Source organism: Acipenser ruthenus, unplaced genomic scaffold (genome assembly GCF_902713425.1).
Source record: "Acipenser ruthenus unplaced genomic scaffold, fAciRut3.2 maternal haplotype, whole genome shotgun sequence".
Lineage (NCBI taxonomy): Eukaryota > Metazoa > Chordata > Actinopteri > Acipenseriformes > Acipenseridae > Acipenser > Acipenser ruthenus.
Window position 1 is genome coordinate 35,680 of NW_026708158.1, and position 24,316 is coordinate 59,995.

At 45.3% G+C, this 24,316-nt stretch overlaps 1 protein-coding gene across 1 annotated transcript in view; it reads right to left on the reverse strand.

Annotated features, from left to right (window-relative positions):
• LOC117410205 (catenin delta-1) overlaps nt 1–24,316 on the reverse strand; it is a 47,985-nt gene that overhangs the window by 15,720 nt on the left and 7,949 nt on the right. Inside the window, 8 exon segments of the mRNA XM_059020106.1 lie at nt 564–607; nt 609–749; nt 751–859; nt 3,089–3,492; nt 3,951–4,100; nt 4,894–4,965; nt 7,544–7,732; nt 11,298–11,483. Coding sequence (XP_058876089.1) covers nt 564–607; nt 609–749; nt 751–859; nt 3,089–3,492; nt 3,951–4,100; nt 4,894–4,965; nt 7,544–7,687 — 1,064 coding nt within the window. The 5' untranslated portion in view covers nt 7,688–7,732; nt 11,298–11,483.

Here is a 24,316-nt window from a genome sequence, read left to right on the forward strand (position 1 = left end):
AAAGAAAGAGAGAAAGAAAGAAAGAAAGAAGAAAGAACGAAAGAGAAAAAAAGAAAAAGAACGAAAGAGAGAAAGAAAGAGAAAAGAACGAAAGAGAAAAAAAGAAAAAGAACGAAAGAGAGAAAGAAAGAGAAAGAAAGAAGGAAAGAAGGAAAGAAAGAAAGAAAGAAAGGAGAAAAAGAAAGAATGAGAGAGAACGAGAAAGAAAGAACGAAAGAAAGGAGAGAGAAAGAAAGAGAAAAAGAAAGAACGAGAAAGAAAGAACGAAAGAAAGAAAGAAAGAAAGAAAGAAAGAAAGAACGAAAGAGAAAAAAAGAAAAACGAAAGAAAGAAAAGAAAGAAAGGAGAAAAAGAAAGAAAGAAAGAAAGAAAGAAAGAAAGAAAGAAAGAAAGGACAAAGACAAAGAGGAGAGATTTACCGAGGGTACACACACAGAGTTCTGGAAACCCGACATTACTCTTCTGACTCCACATTCCCAGTTTGTTTTACTTGCTACTCCAGTAACAGCACTCCCCCACATCACGATTCAAGATGAGACATTAAAAACCACCCCCCCGGGTACCTGAGCCTCCGGCGGGGGTCCAGCGTGCCCCCCGCGCTCCTCAGGGTCATGCTGGGGTAGTCTCGGGCCCCCCCCCAGGCCCCCCGGGGCCAGCCCGTAGTCCAGGTCCTCGTATCCCAGGCTCCTCTGGTCGTCCTCCAGGCCGTAGGACTCGGGGACGAATCTTTCGGGGTGCCCCCCCTCGGCTCAGCTCCAGGTTGCTCCCCATGCGCACCTGCGGCTGGGCTGCGTACGGGTCGGCCTGCCTGCTGGGGGCCCGGTACCCCGCATCGAGAGTGCGGTACCCGTCCGCGGGCCTGAGAGACAGAGAGAGAGAGAGGGGAGTCTATCAGAACCACACAACACTGGATCAGAGAGAGAGAGAGAGAGAGAGAGAGAGAGAGAGAGAGAGAGAGAGAGAGAGAGAGAGAGAGAGAGAGAGAGAGAGAGAGAGAGAGAGAGACACGAGAGAGAGAGACACGAGAGAGAGAGAGAGAGAGAGAGAGAGAGAGAGAGAGAGAGAGAGAGAGAGAGAGAGAGAGACACGAGAGAGAGAGAGACACGAGAGAGAGAGAGAGAGAGAGAGAGAGAGAGAGAGAGAGAGAGAGAGAGAGAGGAGAGAGAGAGGAATCTATCAGAACCACACAACACTGGATATGAGAGAGAGAGAGAGAGAGGGGAGAGAGAGAGAGGGCTTTGCATCCTAGAATTTTAGGATATACTTAAAGAAATCACATTTTGTTTCATTTCTGAAATCTAATATGAAATACTACTGGACTGCTATTGTGGCTTCCGGTAGAGTCCCCCCCCCCCCCCCTCCATATCAGAGGATGTTAAATAATAGCATCTAAACTGCGTTCATATAGTTTATTTTTTCTCAAGCCTCACCTCAATCCTACAATTGTAGGCGATGCTAAACACACAGAGCTCTTATCTTATGATTTCAGTCTTGTGAGCAACCACAACGAGAGTGACACACACAGGACAGACACAGACTCACAGAACAGACACACAGGACACAGACAGACTCACAGGACAGAGACACACACACACACACACACACACACACACACAGCTCTTATCTTATGATTTCAGTCTTGTGAGCAAACACAACGAGAGTGACACACACAGGAGACAGTCACAGGACACACAGACAGACACTCACGAGACAAACAGACACTCACAGGAGACAGACACCACTATAGCCAGGCTACCCACAGCTTAAAATGAACCTGTCTAAAATGTAGTGACTGCTGGACTAGACAGATGAGAGATAGACAAAAACACAGAACCACGATCAAATAACAAAAATAAAATAAAGTTAATGAAGGAATCGTTCAGCTCTTTACAAGGAACAGACACAACGAGGATGAGCTGAAGGTTTGTGGTTTTAGAAAAAATAAAAAAACTGTGATAATGTAAATGTACAGTCTTGAAGAATAAAAAAATTAAACTGATCAAACAGACGCGATGCCGCGACGTCTGAAGGGTTCAACAGAAACGGCTCGCCGTTACATCATTAGCTACGTAGCGGATGACATCACAAAGCGAATGACATCACAGAGACGCTAGATTTAAAAAAGGTGTGGTTTCCATGGCATCACAAGCCTGGAAACACGCCTCCACTTTTCAAAACACACTTTTCCCTTGACCGTGTTAAACACACTGAAACAATCTGAGGTTTCTCTGACACACACAACATAAACCAATCCCTCTATCATCTGTACGTGCAAAAACTTCAGAGCTTCTGCTGTACGTGCAAAAACTTCCTCTGTGGAGGAAGAAGTGGATGACGGGGATGTTTGTGTGTGTGTGTGTGTGTGTGTGTGTGAACAGCGACTCGCACAAACCCCAGCAGCTGTTTCTTAGCTCTGAACGCTACTTCTGAGAAGCTGTGAACAGGATAGAGGTGCGAAGAGATTGGGATAGCTCTCTCTCTCTCTCTGAGGGTCGCTGGCATCCATCAGACTGATTTATCATTCAGAGTGACATGCGGTAGAACTCTGAAAAAAAATAACGAGGGTCGCCAAAAAATACAAGGAGTGGCGACCGAAGGACAAAAATGCGTAATGAATCAATTCAGCAGAGACTCTCATCTAAAGAGACTTCCAGAGACCAGGGGGGTGAACTCTGCATCATCAACAACTGCTGCTGCTGCTGCAGAGTCACTTCCAATAGGAGCTCGTTTGTTTGACGTCTCATCCTGAAGGACGGAGCACAAGGAGGTTCAGTGACTTGCTCAGGGTCACACACACACACACAGGGAGTCAGTGGCTGCTGCAGAGTCACTTCCAATAGGAGCTCGTTTGTTTGACGTCTCATCCTGAAGGACGGAGCACAAGGAGGTTCAGTGACTTGCTCAGGGTCACACACACACAGGGAGTCAGTGGCTGCTGCAGAGTCACTTCCAATAGGAGCTCGTTTGTTTGACGTCTAAAAAAATTAACTGATTAAAACGGTATAAATTAATTACAAAGATAGGGTGTGCCGAGGTTTAGCTCCAAACGGGAATTTGTTACGAATCGCACCCCTCCCCCGTCTCTCACCTGTATCTGTCATCCATGTGCTGCATTCTCGACAGGCTGGCGTAAGCCTCCGAGGGGGGGCCTGGACGGTAGTTGTTGGTCTCCCCGTAGCCCCCTCCTCCCCGCGGGTACCCCCCAGCGGAGTCTGCGTAGTGATAGTTTCGGGGTACGGTGGCGGTGCCCGGGGGTCCCATGTACATGTTTCCCGCAGGAGGAGCAGGGGTCCCTCCTCCTCCTCCTCCCCGGTACATGCGCTCCAGCGTGGCGTTGTAGCCCCCCCCGTTCCCCGGGGCCCCCCCGCCCTGCATGGAGCCCCCGGAGAAGCCGTTGCCCCCCTGGATTGAGCCGTCGAGGGAGAGGGCGTCCGAGACAGAGACTGAGGGGATCACAGTGCGAGTCGTGACCGTCTTTACAACCTTCTTCACCTGGTGGTGTGTAAGAGAGAGAAATTACATACAAAAACCACAGCAGAGCCTTTTGTAGTTTAGGAACTACAGCTCCCAGCATCCCTCACAATGGCTGCAGGATCAGAGGCATGCTGGGAACTGTAGTCCTAGCCCAGGCTGTACCTATTCCACTGTATATCAAAATACAAGACAACCACCACTCAAACTTATTGCAGTTCAAGAACTACAGCTCCCAGCATCCCTCGCCACGGCTGCAGGAGCAGAGGCATGCTGGGAGCCGTAGTTCTAGCCCAGGCTGTACCTATTCCACTGTATATCAAAATACAAGACCACAACTGCTCAAACTCATTGCAATTCAAGAACTACAGCTCCCAGCATCCCTCACCACAGCTGCAGGAGCAGAGGCATGCTGGGAGCTGTAGTCCTAGCTGCAAGACTCCGGGAGTTGAGACACTTTTTTGACACGTCATCCTTACCGTGGTCTCCGTCCTGCGCGTGGTCCCGTCTTCCGACGTTTCCACGGAAACCACGGAGGCAGGCAGGTCGGGATCCTCCTCCATCGTGACCGTCTCCTCCACAAAGTGGCCCGGGTCCAACATCCTGGTCAGAGTGCTGTACTGCTGCGGCTAGGAGACAGACAAGTGAACCATCATATTATATATAATGAATTTCTTAGCAGACGTCCTTATCCAGGGCAACTTGCAATTGTTACAAGATATCACATTATTTTTACATACAATTCCCCATTTATACAGTTGGGTTTTTACTGGAGCAATCTAGGTAAAAGCACCTTGCTCAAGGGTACAGCAGCAGTGTCCTCCACCTGGGATTGAACCCAAGACCCTCCGGTCAAGAGTCCAGAGCCCTGACCACTACTCCACACTGCTATATACCGCAGGGACAGCACGGTTCAATTTTAAAATCACGTTTAAACTCGGGTATTAAAAACCATGCTAACCGTGTTCGGAGTGCAGCTAATTAATGTGCTGGTAACGAGACTCCTGTTCCACAGCAGTGTCACCCAGTCCAGGTTTTACTACCAGCTTGATCAGCCCCAGTACGTCTAGCTAACAAGCTCAGGTGTGTCTTATTATTAAATTCCTAGTGAAACCAGGACTGGATCACACTGCTGTGCAGCGGGAGTCTCATTCCCAGCCCTGCAGACTCTTAATGCAATTACATTGCAGGGCTGGTAATCAGACTCCTATTCCACAGCAGTGTCACCCAGTCCAGGTTTTACTACCAGCTTGATCAGCCCCAGTGTGTCTAGCTAACAAGCTCGGGTGTGTCTTATTAAACTCCTAGTGAAACCAGGACTGGATCACACTTCTCGAATGAACGAAGTGTGTTTTATGGCGGGTATGAACACACACACACACACACACACACACACACACACACTCTCTCTCTCTCTCTCACCTGTGTTCCGTTCAGATAGACTTCAGATACTTTCTGTCGCTCGAACTCAGCATCGCCAGGTAACCTCCCGTTCTGAATCAGAAATCACACAGGAAAGAGATTAATAAAGTCTGTAAAAGGAACTGATCTTACCGGCTGGCTTCACAGAGCCCAGACTAGCAGGGATCTGAGGTTCCCGTCATACTTACATTGATATAACTTGATTGATAATATAACAGAGAGATTATATAGATAAACAGGTTATAGAGAGAGTATATGGATAAATAGATTATATAGATAAATATTATAATAGATAATATAAATAAATACATTATATAACAGATAGATAGGTGAGAGAGTATTAGAGATAGATCTAAGATAATATAATAGATATGATTATCTAGATAGATAATATAATATAAATAGATTCTAATAGATAATATAAATAGGATAGCTAGATCTCTATAATAGACCGGATTATATAATAGATATTGATAGGGTAGATAGATCTCTATAATAGACAGGATTATATAATAGATATTGATAGGATAGATAGATATCTAATAGACAGGATTATATAATAGATATTGATAGGATAGCTAGATCTCTAATAGACAGGATTATATAATAGATATTGATAGGATAGCTAGATCTCTAATAGACAGGATTATATAATAGATATTGATAGGATAGCTAGATCTCTATAATAGACAGGATTATATAATAGATATTGATAGGATAGCTAGATCTCTATAATACAGGATTATATAATAGATATTGATAGGATAGCTAGATCTCTAATAGACAGGATTATATAATAGATATTGATAGGATAGCTAGATCTCTATAATAGACAGGATTATATAATAGATATTGATAGGATAGATAGATATCTAATAGACAGGATTATATAATAGATATTGATAGGATAGCTAGATCTCTATAATAGACAGGATTATATAATAGATATTGATAGGATAGCTAGATCTCTATAATACAGGATTATATAATAGATATTGATAGGAGAGCTAGATCTCTATAATAGACAGGATTATATAATAGATATTGATAGGAGAGCTAGATCTCTGTAATAGACAGGATTATATAATAGATATTGATAGGATAGATAGATATCTAATAGACAGGATTATATAATAGATAGATAGATAGATAGATAGATAGGATAGATAGATAGATAGATAGATATAGATATTGATAGGATAGCTAGATCTCTATAATAGACAGGATTATATAATAGATATAGAGAGAATAGCTAGATATCTCAGCGTGTTTAGTCAGTGCTGACTGTATAACCCGACTGTACAGACAGGATGTTCGCATTGCTAATGGAAAATTAGACCCAGCATGTCATTATAAATCTTCTACCCTTCACTTCAGCATTGGGGTAAAATTCAAAACACGTTTATATAAATAAATAAATAAAAACACACGCAACAGTGGCATCTGTCTACCACCACACCCACCCTCAAAAAAGAAACGGGACATTATCCAAAAACAACGCGTTCGGAACGCACAGCGGACATTTTCAGTATTTAAAAAAAGTTAGAATAACCGTTTTGAAAAAATTAAGGTAAAAACAGAGAAACAAAAAAAAGGACACTATTTCAGAACCCGACTCCTACAAAAACAGTTACCAGGGAATTAAACAAAAACCAGTTCACTGTGGGAAAGAAGCACAGGCATCTCTAAATCCTGATGATTTCCTTACAGGATGGATCTTAGCAAGAGGCCTGTATCGTTTGAGAACTACAGCTCCCAGCATCCCTCACCATTGCCGCGGGAGCAGAGGCATGCTGGGAGCTGTAGTCCTAGCTTAGGCTGTACTGATTCAGTGTGTATTGTGAAGCTTTCGTTACATGATGCATCGTAATAGAAGTCTGCATCGCTTGATACAAGACTACAGCTCGTTGTTTAAGAACTACAGCTCCCAGCACCCTTCACCATTGCCGCGGGTGCAGAGGCATGCTGGGAACTGTAGTTCTAGCTAGGCGTGCAACACTCCACTGTGCATCAATGAAATCGCGATGCTTTCTTTACACAATGTATAGTAAGAGGTCTATAGGTTGTGATACAAGACAAGTATAGCAATAGAGATCTGTCATTTGAGATACAAGACCACAGCACAGCATCTAAACTACAGCTCCCAGCATCCCTTGCCATTGCTGCAGATGCAGAGGCATGCTGGGAGCTGTAGTCCTAACTAGGGCTGTACAGATTCAGTGTGTATCAATGAATCCTGATGCTTCCTTTGCATGTATTAGTAAGAGGCCTGTATCGTTTGAGACACAAGACCACAGCGCAGCGCACTGCAGTTCAGAGCGGACAGACTCGGAGAGACTCAGCCGATCCTGATTCAAACCCAACTCTCACTCCACCGAGCGGAGGGGAGAGTCAACCAACCCTCTAACAAAAAATCAGGGACAAGAACAAAAAAAAAAGGTGATTAAATTTGTTTAAAAAATATTAGTTTAAAAAAGTTTTTTTTGTGTTACTAAAACCACCTCCCAAAAACTGAGCTGAATCTCCAACAGCAAGACCCCCCGACGCACCACGGAACCATTCTCACATGACACAGGAAGCGGGGGGACGTTTTACCGGCTGCACACCGGTGTTAGAGGACACAGGAAGTGGAGGGGGGGGGGTGTTTTACCTGCTGCGCGCCGCGTGGGAGCGTCCCTCTCTGAGTGCTGCGTCTCTCTTCCTCAAGCGCACGGGTCAGCCTCTCGAACTGCACCTCCTGCTCGCGCACGGAGGCCAGCAGGCTGGCTGTGCACTCCACATCGGAGTCCTCCATCGAGGAACAGGGGAGCGAGGAGGAGAGGGGGAGCGAGGAGGAGGGCTGCCGGGGAGAACAGCGACAGAGTTCGGGAAAAAACAGCAAGGAGATTAAAGAAGAAATAGATGAGAATAGAAAATAAGGACTGGTTTAAAATGTTTTGGAGGGCTGGACCGATTCACTGTGTAAAAATCGATGAATCGCGATGCTTTCTTTACAAGACCACAGCGCATTAAGAACTACAGCTCCCAGCATCCCGCGCCACTGCTGCAGAGGCATGCTGGGAACTGTAGTTCCAGCTAGAGCTGGACCGATTCACTGTGCACCAGTGAATCCTGATGCTTTCTTTACAAGAGGTCTATCATTTGAGATACAAGACCACAGCTCAATGTTTAAAAACTACAGCTCCCAGCATCCCTCACCATTGCTGCCGGTGCAGAGGCATGCTGGGAATAGTAGTTCTAGCTGGGCACGCAACAGTCTACTGTGTATAAATGAATCGTGATGCTTTCTTTACATTAGTAATAGAGGCCTGTATCGTTCGATACACAAGACCACAGCTCACTGTAGCTAAACTACAGCTCCCAGCATCCCTCACCATTTCCGCAGGTGTAGAGGCATGCTGGGAGCTGTAGTCCCAACTAGGGCTGTACCGATTCAGTGTCTATCAATGCATCCTGATGCTTTCTTTACATTAGTAATAGAGGTCTGTAGTTCACTGCAGTCCTTGAGTGCTGTGCTTTAGAGCTGGTATGAACTCTCTCTCTCTCCCCCTCTCATTCATTTTTTTTTTTTTTTTTTAATTTAGTCAATTATTTTTACCACGGTTTTCACCCCAATTTAGCATGCCCAATTATTATCTGTATCCCCGGCTCACCGCTCGCAACCCCCCCGTCGACTCAGGAAACGGAGGCTGAAACACGCGTCCTCCGAAACGTGCTCCTTCCAAGCCGTCATTTTTCGCACTGCAGATCCACAGCAATGCCACCAGACCTATAGTGCCGGAGGACAACACAGATCTGGCGGCTCCGCTGCAGAGCCACAGGCGCCCTATCGGCCACAGGGGTCGCTGATGCGCGGTGAGCCGTGGATTCCCCTGCCGACCTAAGCCCTCCCTACCCGGGCAGCGCTCAGCCAATTGTGCACCGCCCGCTAGGAACTCTCGGTCACGGTCAGCTGTGACATAGCCTGGATTCGAACCTGCGATCTCCAGGCTATAGGGCACATCCTGCGAGGAGCGCCTTTACTGGATGCGCCACTCGGGAGCCCCCCTCTCATTCATTTTAACAGAACAGTCCTTCATTTCAAAACGATCATTAGATCTTCTGGTGCATCAATACAAACAGCCCATGGGGGACGAGAGCCCGTATCACGATTCACACCGCATCACGACCTGCACGTCGTGACATCAGCGTCTCCTTACACCCCTAAAACTAGAACGCAACCCCGGAATTAACCCTTTCATGACCAGGAACGGGTACAAAAAATCTAATTCTAGTCTTTACATGGAAGATGATGACCTCATGAGAACGCCATTCCCCCCCCCTAAACTATTTTAAATTTCATGCATAAAAGGGTTAAGATTTGAGCCCCAGAAACTAAAACTAAAACACAGAAGGAAAGAATATTCAGCCATTTCATTAAAACGTTTCAAACTGACCCCACGTTTCACTTTCCCTCTTCACTCTAATCCCACGAGAAGCTTTCTCCAAACCAAGCAACACATTTCCTCCTCACCTTTCAAAACACCTGCCTATTTTTAAACTGCCTCGAGCTGGGTGATCATGGGTTTAGTTTCACACGTTTATCTGAGTTAGAAACTCACACTAGCCCTGCTGCTGCTGCTGCACCCAGTCCTGGGGTTCAGAGCTCCCCTCAATGAAGTCTAGTATTATTATTATTAATATTGAAATGATCAGGAGCCAGGAGTTTGAGCAGGGTTAGAAACTCACACTAGCCCTGCTGCTGCTGCTGCTGCTGCTGCACCCAGTCCTGGGGTTCAGAGCTCCCCTCAATGAAGTTTAGTATTATTATTATTAATATTGAAATGATCAGGAGCCAGGAGTTTGAGCAGGGTTACAAACTCACACTAGCCCTGCTGCTGCACCCAGTCCTGGGGTTCAGAGCTCCCCTCAATGAAGTCTAGTATTATTATTATTAATATTGAAATGATCAGGAGCCAGGAGTTTGAGCAGGGTTAGAAACTCACACTAGCCCTGCTGCTGCTGCACCCAGTCCTGGGGTTCAGAGCTCCCCTCAATGAAGTCTAGTATTATTATTATTAATATTGAAATGATCAGGAGCCAGGAGTTTGAGCAGGGTTACAAACTCACACTAGCCCTGCTGCTGCTGCTGCACCCAGTCCTGGGGTTCAGAGCTCCCCTCAATGAAGTCTAGTATTATTATTATTAATATTGAAATGATCAGGAGCCAGGAGTTTGAGCAGGGTTAGAAACTCACACTAGCCCTGCTGCTGCTGCTGCACCCAGTCCTGGGGTTCAGAGCTCCCCTCAATGAAGTCTAGTATTATTATTATTAATATTGAAATGATCAGGAGCCAGGAGTTTGAGCAGGGTTAGAAACTCACACTAGCCCTGCTGCTGCTGCTGCTGCTGCTGCTGCACCCAGTCCTGGGGTTCAGAGCTCCCCTCAATGAAGTCTAGTATTATTATTATTAATATTGAAATGATCAGGAGCCAGTTTGAGCAGGGTTAGACACTGTGTGGGTTAAGATATTTTGTAATAAATCAAGCTTTGAAACTTTCAGTAAATTGCTAAAAATGTGTTGCTCAGAAAGGCGAAACTTCACAGCTTTGTAACCTCCAAGTATAAGTTATTTATATTTTATATATAAATTTTATTTTTATTTATTTTATTTTTTTAAGCGAGCCAATTGCTTGGTTTTAGAAACCAATTCTTGCCAAGATACCGTTTAAACCAGTTATAAAACATATTTCACATCTTATAGGAATTAAATTTAAATTAAATATATTTTAAAAAGAAATACAAAAAAATGAGGCTACAAAACACAAAATGGGATAAAAGTAAATGCTCAGCCCATCCCTCATCCCCCCCCTCCCCTTCCCCTTCCCCTTCTCCCTCATCCCTCATCCCCCCTCCCTCTCATCCCTCTCTCCCTCATCCCCCCCTCCTCCTGTCCTATTAGCTTCAGATCGATCTGAACTGCTCTGTCGCTCCTCCAATAAGAATCGATTTCTTCTCATTTTAAAGCTGTCTGGCTGGCTCTGAGAAGCTTGCCTGGGGAATCCTAACAGCCAGGCTCCTGTCCCTCAATCCAATCACGCAACAGCGCAAGGGAGGCAGGTAGGACTCTCCAGACAAGCGTCTCCAAGCCAGGTTTGACAATATACTTCAAAAAGCCAAGAACTCTTGATTAGAGGTGCGACAGAACTCTGAACTGCTCAAAGGACTGAAGCAAAAAAAACCAGGAACTAGGAAAAAATAGTCTGAGAAGCTTGCAAAATCACCAGCAAAATAGGACAGGGAGGAGAGGACGGATTTTAAACCATGTGTTAGCAGATCATTCATAAGCTATGCAAACAATTTCATTTATTAGAATAAATAAAGCAGATCATTAAAAAAAACAAAAAAGGAAGTGGATACCGACCTGTGCCCCTGATTGGCTGGCAGACTGACTGGGGGGCGGAGCAGGAAGTTAGGGGGAGGAGGGAGGAAGCGTCTAGTTGCAAAGGCTCATGGGAAGAAGCAGCCCGTAAAAAACCACCAGCTTCAGAACGAGGGAGGAGGAGGAGGAGGAGGAGGGAGGGAAGGGAGGAAGGAGGGAACGCAGAAGCTGCAGAAAAGGAGAGAAATAAAAAGAGAATAAATCACTCTAAATACCAAGGAAGAGGTGCAATTAAACCATTGATTCATTAGGAAATAAGAAAAAGGAGGAGTCGAGACTTCAGTGGAAATGTTTGTCATGGAAATTGATCATTTCAAAACGACAGTGCTGGGATTGATCGCAAATCCTTTAAAATAAATTCTTAAATTTACAATTCCCTTTAAATCAATTGCAATTATTTTTCATTCTGCAGACTCTTATCCAAAGCAACTTCCAGAGACTAGGGGGTGAACTCTGCATCATCAGCAACTGCTGCTGCTGCAGAGTCACTTCCAATAGGAGCTCGTTTGTTTGACGTCTCATCCTGAAGGACGGAGCACAAGGAGGTTCAGTGACTTGCTCAGGGTCACACACACACAGGGAGTCAGTGGCTGCTGCAGAGTCACTTCCAATAGGACCTTGTTTGTTTGACGTCTCATCCGAAGGACGGAGCACAAGGAGGTTCAGTGACTTGCTCAGGGTCACACACACACACAGGGAGTCAGTGGCTGCTGCAGAGTCACTTCCAATAGGACCTTGTTTGTTTGACGTCTCATCCGAAGGACGGAGCACAAGGAGGTTCAGTGACTTGCTCAGGGTCACACACACACACAGGGAGTCAGTGGCTGCTGCAGAGTCACTTCCAATAGGAGCTCGTTTGTTTGATGTCTCATCCTGAAGGACGGAGCACAAGGAGGTTCAGTGACTTGCTCAGGGTCACACACACACAGGGAGTCAGTGGCTGCTGCAGAGTCACTTCCAATAGGAGCTCGTTTGTTTGACGTCTCATCCTGAAGGACGGAGCACAAGGAGGTTCAGTGACTTGCTCAGGGTCACACACACAGAGGGAGTCAGTGGCTGCTGCAGAGTCACTTCCAATAGGAGCTTGTTTGTTTGACGTCTCATCCTGAAGGACGGAGCACAAGGAGGTTCAGTGACTTGCTCAGGGTCACACACACACACACAGGGAGTCGGAGGCTCAGCCGGGATTTGAACCTCCTGGTATCGAGACCCCTTTCTCCAACCACTGGACAACCAAGCCCCCTTGAATTAATTTAAAGGAATTTGAACTGATAAAAATAATAATAAGACCCCCCCCCCACCCTGTTCACATGCGTTCAAGTTTCACTAAGATGATACTTCTTGAGGGATACCTGGTTTTTAAATAAATCACAAATCTACAAAATGTTTCACAAACTTGCCTAATTTTTATTTTTTTATTTTTTATATACACACACACACACACAATGCACTTTATTTGCTCTTATCTGCCCCCTATTTTACTGCGTTTAATCATGTACTTCAGAATACTGTAATCTGTCACAAGTGTTATTTAATCTGTAGTATTTCGTATTTAATTATATCCTGATGTAACTATCACTGACACTGTTATCTGCTCCATTACTGAATCGTATTTTGTCACACTTGTACTTGCTAGAACCAAAGTCATTGTATTTATCTTGCTCTTAATTGTATTATTACTTGTACTTTGATTCTTGAAATGTATTTTTGTTTACGACTGTAAAATCGCCCTGGATAAGGGCGTCTGCTTAGAAATAAATTAATACATTTATTTTATATATATAATTTTTAAAACTAACTTATTCCCAGGTTTGTGAACTTAAGTATTCACACTTGGAGGTTTATCACTCCCCCTGATTCTTTCTATCTATCTATATCTCTATTATATATCTCTCACACACACACACACACACACTCCTGTGGTAAATGAAAGCCTTCCAGCGATGGCACAGTGTGAGGAAAGCGCAGGACTGTGTGAATCACAGCTTCTCACACTGCGGAGAATCACACTCACGTCAGTGTGGGGAAGGGCTTGCCTAATCACTGTGCTGATTGGCAGACCAAGCTGAGAATCACACCAAGAGGAGGAGGAGGGGGAGGGGGGGGGGTCACAGCACAGACCCACACAGAAAAGAAAACTCTGAAGCTGAAAAACTTTGTAAGCGAAAATTCAGCCAACCGTTTCCTCATGGAATACGGGACAGGTGATAGGAGACCTTGATAATGTGATTATTCAAAACGCAAGAACTATATAATAAAAAAAATAAAAAACACACTTTCTAAATCTTTCAAGAGCCACTCTGCAGACTACAATGCGGTACGATGTGGTCTTGTCTCAAGATAGAATCAGTACAGCCCTGGTTAGGACTACAGCTCCCAGCATGCCTTTGCACCTGCGGCAAGGGTGAGGCATGATGGGAGCTGTAGTTCTTTAATTACAATGAGCTCAGCTGTGGTCTTACAGCAGGATACAAAACACGAGAGAGAGAGAATAAAGATGAGAAGGTAAAGAAAGAGAACTCTGGACCGGAGGGTCGTGGGTTCAATCCCAGGTGGGGGACACTGCTGCTGTACCCTTGAGCAAGGTACTTTACCTAGATTGCTCCAGTAAAAACCCAACTGTATAAATGGAGAATTGTATGTAAAAATAATGTGATATCTTGTAACAATTGTAAGTCACCCTGGATAAGGGTGTCTGCTAAGAAATAAATAATAAAAATATGAAAACATATTTTTAAAAATGTAACAAAAAGGGGGGTAAAATCACAGGATTCGGTTTCATGTGACGGGGGTGGGTCTGGGTTTGAGAATTTGGTTATTTCAGGAGAACCACTCGCACAAAAACACACACTGGTACTTGTCACTTGATCTTAGTCAGCAGACAGTCCCAAAAAAATATCACCCCCCCCCCCCCCCTCCGGGACGTTTTAGTGTCGCAGTTCCAGCACAGCGTGTATCCTGTGACATCACCGCGTGCACAGAACCGAAGAAAAACACAATTCACAGAACTAAAAACCCACCAGCCGTCCAGCAGCACAACCTGCATTGCGATTCATAAATGGGCAGCAGTGTGGAGTAGTGGTGAGGGCTCTGGATTCTTGACCGGAGGGTCGTGGGTTCAATCCCAGGTGGGGGACACTGCTGCTGTACCCTTGAGCAAGGTACTTTACCTAGATTGCTCCAGTAAAAACCCAACTGTATAAATGGGGAATTGTATGTAAAAATAATGTGGTATCTTGTAACAATTGTAAGTCGCCTTGGATAAGGGCGTCTAAGAAATAAATAATATTATTATTATTAATAATAATAATAATAATAATAATAATAATAATAATAATTACAGCCAATAAGCACTGAAGAAATACAATTAATAAAAATCTGAAAAACAGAAGTCCTATCTATAATACTCTCCCTCTCCACACCACCGTGTAGTTTATATAGAGAGACTCCCTGTGCGCCACAGTCTCACGCACACACTTCCATAGAAAGTCAGTGACGTACCCCCCCCCCCCCCACACTGACTCACACGAGAGATTCCCACACTCCAGAGACAGAAAGCAGTCTGTCCTGACAAGCACAGAGGAGCTGGGAGAGCCAGGGGCGGACAGAGGGTGCGAAACTCCCCTCAATGAAGTCTACTATTAATATTGAAATGATCAGGAGCCAGGAGTTTGAGCAGGGTTAGAAACTCACACTAGCCCTGCTGCTGCTGCTGCACCCAGTCCTGGGGTTCAGAGCTCCCCTCAATGAAGTCTAGTATTATTATTATTAATATTGAAATGATCAGGAGCCAGGAGTTTGAGCAGGGTTAGAAACTCACACTCGCCCTGCTGCTGCTGCTGCACCCAGTCCTGGGGTTCAGAGCTCCCCTCAATGAAGTCTAGTATTATTATTATTAATATTGAAATGATCAGGAGCCAGGAGTTTGAGCAGGGTTACAAACTCACACTAGCCCTGCTGCTGCACCCAGTCCTGGGGCTCGGAGCCCCTTGATCAGGTGTGTTATGAAATGAACAGGTGCAGGGGTTGAGCTGGCAGGACCTCCTGCTGAAGCTTCTCTGAAAGATTAACTCATCTCACCTGCAGTCAAGTCTCAGGAAAAGCTGGCAAATAGGAAGAGAGAGAGAGAGAGAGAGAGAGAGAGAGAGAGAGAGAGAGAGAGAGAGAGAGAGAGAGAGAGAGAGAGAGAGAGAGAGAGAGAGAGAGAGAGAGAGAGAGAGAGAGAGAGAGAGAGAGAGAGAGAGAGAGAGAGAGAGAGAGACAAACAGAGGACACAAAGAAAGAGAGACGACACAAACGAGAAAGACAGAGGACAGAAACGAGAGGCACAGAGAGACAGGAGGCAGACACGAGAGGCACAGAGAGAGACAGGAGGCAGACAGAGACAGAGAAGGCAGACAGACAGGCAGGGAGAGAGAGAAGACACAAAGAGAGAGAGAGAGAGAGAGAGAGAGAGAGAGAGAGAGAGAGAGACACAGACATTCAATTCAATGGATGCTGTACGGACCTGAATGCACACCATATGGACTTGAAACCACACCATATTAGGAGTTGTAGCGAGATGAAGTAAAAAAAGATTATTCTAAAATCTAAAAGGCAGAGCGGGGGGGGGGGGGTTATTCATGTTGTTCCAATCACTCAAGCCTGCTGTATTTTAGCAGGAACTGAACCAACCCACCCACTGACCGGCTGCTTCACACAGACCCACGCCAGCACAGCACTGAAATACACCTCGTGACTTCACAAAAGACAAGACAGAGCAAGACTAGAGGAACTCAAGAGACAAGCAGGATGAGCGTGGAAATCCTGAAACCATCAGAAACACGACGACAAAGACTTCGAGAGGAAACGTCTGCCATTGAATTCACACTGAAGACGCTGAGAAAGACTTCTAGTGGAAACGTTTGCCATCGAATTTACACTGAAGACGCCGAGAAAGACTTCTAGTGGAAACGTTTGCCATTGAATTTACACTGAAGACGTTGAGAAAGATTCAGTACTTCGTATTTCTGAATGCAGCATTGTGGAGTGTTAGTCATGGATGGTATGTGTGACAAAAAAAAGGGGCTTGTAGTTTTGTGAATAAGACTCTGACATTTCTCCAAACGGAAATGCTAACACACACAGGAATGCAGCACGTCAGGTCGGAGTGACAGGAAGGGTTGGGTGTCACTGCTGTGCTCAGACTGCCTCAAGTCTGTACAGTATTTGTAAAGAAACATCTCAATTCAAAATAAATGTGGTTTTCCTGCTCTGTGGCTGAGGAACAAAAGTCCAGGAAGATCTGAAACTCATCTCTCTGTACAGCAGCGAGCGAGTTTACCACCGCTCCTGTAGTTATGATTTCAAAAACACCAGAACTCAAGAGTCTGGGGAAATTCTCACGCAAAACGAGTGACGGTCTGATTTAATTGATGAGTAGCAGGCCAGCCGTGCAATTCATTTTAAAACAGTCAGAAAATTAACGCTGAGCCACACCCCATTAAAAAACCTGAAATTCTCACCCCCCAGGGGTGTTTTCGTACAGGTGGGTCGAGCAAGGATATCGATGACACACCTTGTTTTGAAATAAACCGAAAGTCAATTAGCGAGTTTCATCAGAAGAGAGACACCCACAATCCTGTTCAGTTTGACGCTACAATATAATCCCTTCTTCTTGGGGTCTGTGTTAGTTTACTACATTCTGAAGAGTTTAGTTTCATTAAAGCTGCAGACAGACAGACAGACAGACAGACAGACAGACACACAGACAGACAGAGCCCCACAATCCTGTTCAGTTTGACGCTACAATATAATCCCTTCTTCTTGGGGCCTGTGTTAGTTTACTACATTCTGAAAAGAGTTTAGTTTCATTAAAGCTGCAGACAGACAGACATACAGACAGACAGACAGACAGACAGAGCCCCACAATCCTGTTCAGTTTGACGCTACAATATAATCCCTTCTTCTTGGGGCCTGTGTTAGTTTACTACATTCTGAAAAGAGTTTAGTTTCATTGAAGCTGCAGACAGACAGCCTCCACACTCTCCCAGATTCTGATCCTCTCAATAACTTGTGAGCTCAAGGAGGTCCTGAGCAACTTTCCTCACAATCAGTTCTTGAGATCTCTATGTTAAGAATGTGAGTGATTTTGTTTTTTGTACCAGGCGTTGGGTTACACAGCCCCACACTGTTATTCTTGCCTTGGGGAAGGGGAAATTTTAGGAGAGACACAGACAGAAACTTGTTCAGTTTCACCTCTCGACCACAGCCAGGGGAATGCAGATCTCACAGGGTGAATGAACGAGAGAGAGAGAGATGTTTGTTTATAATGGTTGAGGGCTTTGAACTGGCTGTAGGGCAGAGAAATTCTGCAAAAAAACATGGATCGGAGTTTCAGAAAAACTACAAAAAACCAGCCTGTCAATGACATCATCCACCCCCCATCCCAGCAATATAAACCAGCCTGTCAGTGACATCACCCACCCCCATCCCAGCAATATAAACCAGCCTGTCAGTGACATCATCCACCCCCCATCCCAGCAATATAAACCAGCCTGTCAGTGACCTCATCCCCACGGCTGCACATCCCCGGTCAGAGCTCTCAGTGTGAGGGGAGAGTCTCTGACCGGGACACGCATCAACAGCATGGACAGAACAGCAATGCCAGTGAAGAGTTTAATGAGAATCTGATAAGCAGTGCTGAAGACCCTCTAAGTAAGCGAACGAGGTGTCCTGGAAAACTCTCTTAAAAAGATTTACAGTGTGAGGAATAACTTCTTGTGCTCTCAAGATGGGAAAGTGGGACAGAGAGACAGACAGACAGACAGACACCCCCCCTGTATCTCAATATCTTCTGCTGAATAACGTCAACAGCAAGTTTAGTGACAATGGGATCAGCCGTTCAGACATCTGGAGAAAAGTGTGACATGCGTGTGTCAGTGTGTGCGCGCGTGCGTGTCAGTGTGTGTGTGTGTGTGTGTGTGTCAGTGTGTCAGTGTGTGTCCGCCTCCACTGGGTCTCATTCCCAGCAGAACGGTTCCTGTCTTCCGTTCCCAGATAGTGTGGAAATAACTGGGCTCTGTTCACTTCCTAATCAAACTCTGGTTCACCTTGGCAGGGACATGCTATCTCTGGAATTCGGAGGGAGGGGGGGAGGAGGGTTTGTTTGTTTAAAATTGCATCATGCTTTAAAAAATACAAAACACTAAAGAGAATAAAAACAGCCACAACTCAGGGACACGCCTCAAAAACACAAGCAAAGAGAGCCAGACTCAAACAGAAACCGCTTCACAGACACACGCACTGCCTTCTTTGAACACAGAGATCTATTATTTTTCCTCCCAGCTTAAGGAATCAGAGACCTTTAAAAACAGATTTAAATAAAGCTTGCAGTTTATGAAAAGTCGTTTGCCAACAGTTTGAAGTGACGGTTGAGAGAGCACATATCCTTTAAAAAAAAACACACGGCTTAACACAAGAATGACTCTAAAAACACACACCTAAAAAAAATCTTTTAAAAAAACAGGGCTAAGGGGTGTGTGTCACTGTTCAGAAGCAGAGAATGGCATTCTTGTGTAAAGGTCTGCGTTCTAGAGCAGGGAACGGGGGTTCTAGAAGAATGAAGCTGCTTTCTAGAGTAGGGAATGGTGTTCTAGAATAGTAGAATTCAGGGCTTCCCCCTGTGTTTGTCTGCAGGTTTCTGTTTATTTCACACACGCTGTTTAAAAGTAATTTAATTCCCAGTAAAACAGGTTTGAAAGTCTCTGCATATCAACAGGACTCTCTGCCTCTCCAGCCCCGCTCCTTGTTCTCTGTATTTATCAGATCTCTCTCCATCGTCGCGTGTACCGATCAATCATCTCCTGATCACTCGATTTATCACCAAACTCCTCGATAACGCGATCCGACTCGTTATTTTATTACTGGAGCGTCTCAAAGCTCTGCACACGTCCGTGATGTTCTTTGAGCGCTGGATGCAGAAGCAGCCATCTCGTTTATGTCCGTGGTGACGGGACGATGCGTATTGATCTGATCCGCCTCTTTTTCGGCTTCTCTCAGCCATTGAAAGCTTTTCTCTGCTTTTTCTGGAGGGGGGGGGGAGGGAGAGGGAGTGACACACACAGGGTGCCCCCCAGCCAGGACCCAGGGGGTTTGAAAAAACAAAAATGTTTGAAAAAAAAAAAAAAAAGACGGCAGGAATGATTGGCTGATTTTAAAAAGCAGCTCCACCCTCGACTAAGCCAGCCTCCCTCCCCTCCCCTCCCCTCCTCCCTCAGCACTGCTTTGGGCAGACAGCAGATCAGGAGATGTCAGGGCGTGTTGCACACACCGTCACACCACACTGAGGGAAAGACATTTCCAGGAAAACTGGGACTCACTTCCTCAAAGGATTCTGGGAAATCCAGGTCACAGGATTAGGATTAAGAAATATTTATTTAGCAAGGATGTACAAGAAAGGGAGGGGCCAGTGATCATGTTAATAAAGCTAGTAAGAGGTGAGAGAATGGATTTTAAAGATGGTCAGCGCTCCTTTAAAGGGAGAGGCCGGTGATCCTGTTAATAAAGCTAATAAGAGGTGAGAGAATGGATTTTAAAGATGGTCAGCGCTCCTTTAAAGGGAGAGGCCGGTGATCCTGTTAATAAAGCTAATAAGAGGTGAGAGAATGGATTTTAAAGATGGTCAGCGCTCCTTTAAAGGGAGGGGCCGGTGATCATGTTAATAAAGCTAATAAGAGGTGAGAGAATGGATTTTAAAGATGGTCAGCGCTCCTTTAAAGGGAGAGGCCGGTGATCCTGTTAATAAAGCTAATAAGAGGGGAGAGAATGGATTCAATAACATCAGTTCAACTGCAGAGTGGCGAGTTTAACTGCGTTGTGTAACAGGAGACGATGAGGAGGATGGTGATGGGAGGTGGGGGGCGGCTGGGATCCTTCAAGAAGCTGCTTGATGAGATTCTGGGATCAATAAGCTGCTAACAACCAAACGAGCAAGATGGCCTCCTCTCGTTTGTGAACTATGTTCTTACACTCTGTAACACTGAGATAGTGTTTCGTGTTTCTCGATTAGCTGGAAAACGTTGCTTTCGGAAGTTCAAAGCTCAGGGTGTCCGCGCTGTGCTGATAGGAAGCACATCTCCTTGTAAGGAATCACTCTTATCTGGGTAGCTGGGAGATAAGGACATACCTGACTGTATCCGTGTGGAATTCGAGGGGGGAGGAGGGGGTGAAATACCACTGTGCAAACAAAACAGCCTGCTGTCGCTATACAAACAGACAGATAGAGAGCGACAGACAGACAGACAGACAGACAGACAGACAGAGACTTTGAACCACACACACATTGCAGGGCTGGTAATAGAGAAAGAGCGAGCGAGAGCAAAAGGACAGAAAAAGAAGAGCGAGAGCGAAAGAGAAAAGAGAGAAAAAGAAAGAGAAAGAAAGTAAGAAAGAAAGAAAAGGAGAGAAAGAAGAGCGAGAGCAAGAGAAATAAAGGAGAGAGAGCAAAAGAAAGAAAGAAAGAAAGGAGTGAGAGTGTGAGAGCACGAGAGAGAAAGAAAGGAGAAAGAATTGCAGGAATATTATTATTAATATAGACTGGACTGGAATTACATTGCAGGGCTGGGAATCAGACTCCTATCGCACAGCAGCGTCACCCAGTCCAGGTTTTACTACCAGCTTGATCAGCCCCAGTGTGTCTAGCTAACAAGCTCAGGTGTGTCTTATTATTAAACTCCTAGTGAAACCAGGACTGGATCACACTGCTGTGCAGCGGGAGTCTGCTTCAAAATACGATCTGTATAGAAACGCTCATGGGATGGCCCGGGCTCTTCACTGGCACCCCTCGTTCCACAGTGCCCTGCACCTCGCGGTCCCCCCCGGCCCATCCCATAATAATCAAGCAGCACGTTCCTGTTCCAAACCACTGCATGTGCCCGGGAAGACAGTATGGCAGCTTCACTCTGACGCAGTGACAGACGAATACAGGGACGCACGCTCGCTGCACACCGGCTGTCTGCTCTTGTAGAGAAGTCGGTTTCACATGGGGGGGGGCGGGGGGGGGGGGGGTTGACAGTCCCGGGTTTAGTTTCAGGGATGTAGTTTTTGGAACTCAGCTGCAAGAACAAAAAAGACAGACCCCCCCCCACCCCCCCCCGAACACTCACACTTCACTGCCTGCAGCTCAGCAGCTAAAAATACAGAAGTGAGAAAACCTGGGAACACAGCCAGAAAGAGAGAGAGAGAGAGAGAGAGAGAGAGAGAGAGAGAGAGAGAGAGAGAGAGAGAGAGAGAAATAAAGAAAGAAAGGAGAAAGAAAGAGAAAGGAGAGAAAGAAAGAAAGAAAGAAAGAAAAAGGAGAGAAATATAGACAGAAAGAAAGAAAAAGAAAGAAAGAACGAAATATAAAAGCCGAGGCGTTCTCTTTCGTGTGTTATTTACACAGGAGTTGGTGCACAGCGCCGGGCAGTCGATCTCACAGTGGATTTCGGTGCGCGGTTCCTACACCCCAGGAACAGGAACTTCGCTTCAAAAAAAAAAAGAGAGAGAGAGAGAAGAAGAAAGAGAAGAGGAGAGAAAGAGAGAAAAATAGAAAGAGGAAAGAAAAGAAAAGAGAAAGAAAGATAGGAGATAGAGGAGGACAGGGCTAATTCACCAGCCTCTCTGCTGAATTTCAGGAGCCCTATATATATATATTATACACACACACACAGAGACAGACAGAGATAGAGGCAGAGCAACACATGGACACATAACTGCAATTCACACACACACACAGTGCAGGTAACACACTAGGGCTGCATTGATGCTCTCGCTGTGTAACTGATGAATCACATGGGGAGGGACAATACAAAAAAAAATTAAAAAACACTGCTGGTCTTTATATGGAAGATGACCTCATGAGCCGGATGTGCCCCCCCCATCGACGGAAAATAATGCTATAAAATATATTTAATTGTACTTTCAGTTCCACCCCCGCTGTGCAGAGACACTGGCACACTGCTGCTGTGACCAAGAGTTTAGCATCCTGCCCTCTAGAGTGAACTCCCTCAGCTTCATAGAGTCCAATGAAAGCTGCTGAATAATGTTCCCTTGTTAACATATTGAATTCCACCCCCTCTATATAGAATGAACTCCCTCAGCTTCATAGAGTCCAATGAAAGCTGCTGAATAATGTTCCCTTGTTAGCATATTGAATTCCACCCCCTCTATATAGAATGAACTCCCTCAGCTTCATAGAGTCCAATGAAAGCTGCTGAATAATGTTCCCTTGTTAACATATTGAATTCCACACCCTCTATATAGAATGAACTCCCTCAGCTTCATAGAGTCCAATGAAAGCTGCTGAATAATGTTCCCTTGTTAACATATTGAATTCCACACCCTCTATATAGAATGAACTCCCTCAGCTTCATAGAGTCCAATGAAAGCTGCTGAATAATGTTCCCTTGTTAACATATTGAATTCCACCCCCTCTATATAGAATGAACTCCCTCAGCTTCATAGAGTCCAGTGAAAGCTGCTGAATAATGTTCCCTTGTTAACATATTGAATTCCACACCTCCAGTTCAGGTTTTACAGGGAGCTCAGACAGTCACAAGTTCACAAACACAAACCTCAAAAGAAAATCCGCAGAGAAAACAAATGGATATTTCTGGAGGCAACTAAAAACAGAAAACACACCAATAAATAAAACATTTAAGAAAAGCACCACTCCCAAAACGCTGGCACAGAAAACATTTAACAGAATGGAGACGCCGCGTTCGCCTCCAAACACACGGTAGTGTTGCACGCACCCGTCACAGGGACGCTGCGTAGAAATCGGGTGCCGGGAGTCGGACGAGGAGGGTGGCTGGTGTCAAAATCGGGCTGATTTACCGGGTCAGAGAGGAAACAGCTGCTTGTGTTTGTGTGGATCGTGGTTAGACTTGAGACTCTGCGGAGAACGGCGAGCCACACAAACCCAAGCAGCTGTTTCTTCACTGTGTAGAGTCATTGATGTGTGGAGCTCTCGGCAGACGTGTACACGCACACACACACACACAGGGCTGTCCTGCTGGATTTAACCAGGAAGGGTATGGAAACAGGGGGTCGACTGGACATGTTACCTGATAAGAGACGGGGTCGACTGGACAAACTCAAATCTGGAGTAAAATAAAAAAGTGGATAAGATTAACCTTCAGTTAAAAACAGGAGCTCACTGTAACCTGCCCCCTCACCCCCACCCCACCCACACACTCTCTAAATACCCTTTCTGAACAATAAGCGCATTCCAGACGAGGTCTCAACATGTCCCATCTGTACAGAAGAGAAATTCCTGCAGCGCGACTAAAATTCACACGAGAGAGAGAGAGAGAGAGAGAGAGAAATATGTTTGTTTCTAGTGTAGAGTCCTACACACTAGCCTGCCACTCCCTCAAAGCTAAAACAGGACAAAGTTCAAAGACTTCAACAGGAGCGGCAATTCAGACACCAGGAGAGACGCTAGGAGGTACAGCGACAGATAGAGGCAGCCAATTCACCAGCCTCTCACTCCTGCCTCGCACCTTCCTCCAATCTGGAGGGGCTAGGTGGGAGAGGGAGAGAGAGAGAGAGAGAGAGAGAGAGAGAGAGAGAGAGAGAGAGAGAGAGAGAGAGAGAGAGAGAGAGAGAGGAGAAAGAGAAAGAAAAAAGGAGAGAAAGGAAGAAAAAAGAGAGAGAAATAAAGAAAAAGAAATTAGAAAGAAAGGAGAAAGAAAGAGAAAGGAGAAAAAGGAGAGAAAGAAAGAAAGAAAAGGAGAGAAATATAGAAAGAAAGAACGAGAGAGAGAATGAGAGAAAGAAAGAAACGACAGAGAAAGAAAAAGGAGAGAGGAGAGGACAGGGCTAATTCACCAGCCTCTCATTGCTGAATTTCAGGAGCCATATATATAAATATTTCACAGATAAGCAGTGGAAGAGATCACGCTGCCCAAGTACTAGGGCTGATCACAGTGTTTATTAACAACGTTAACCCTCCAGTCAAGCCCAACCCTGTGAAATAT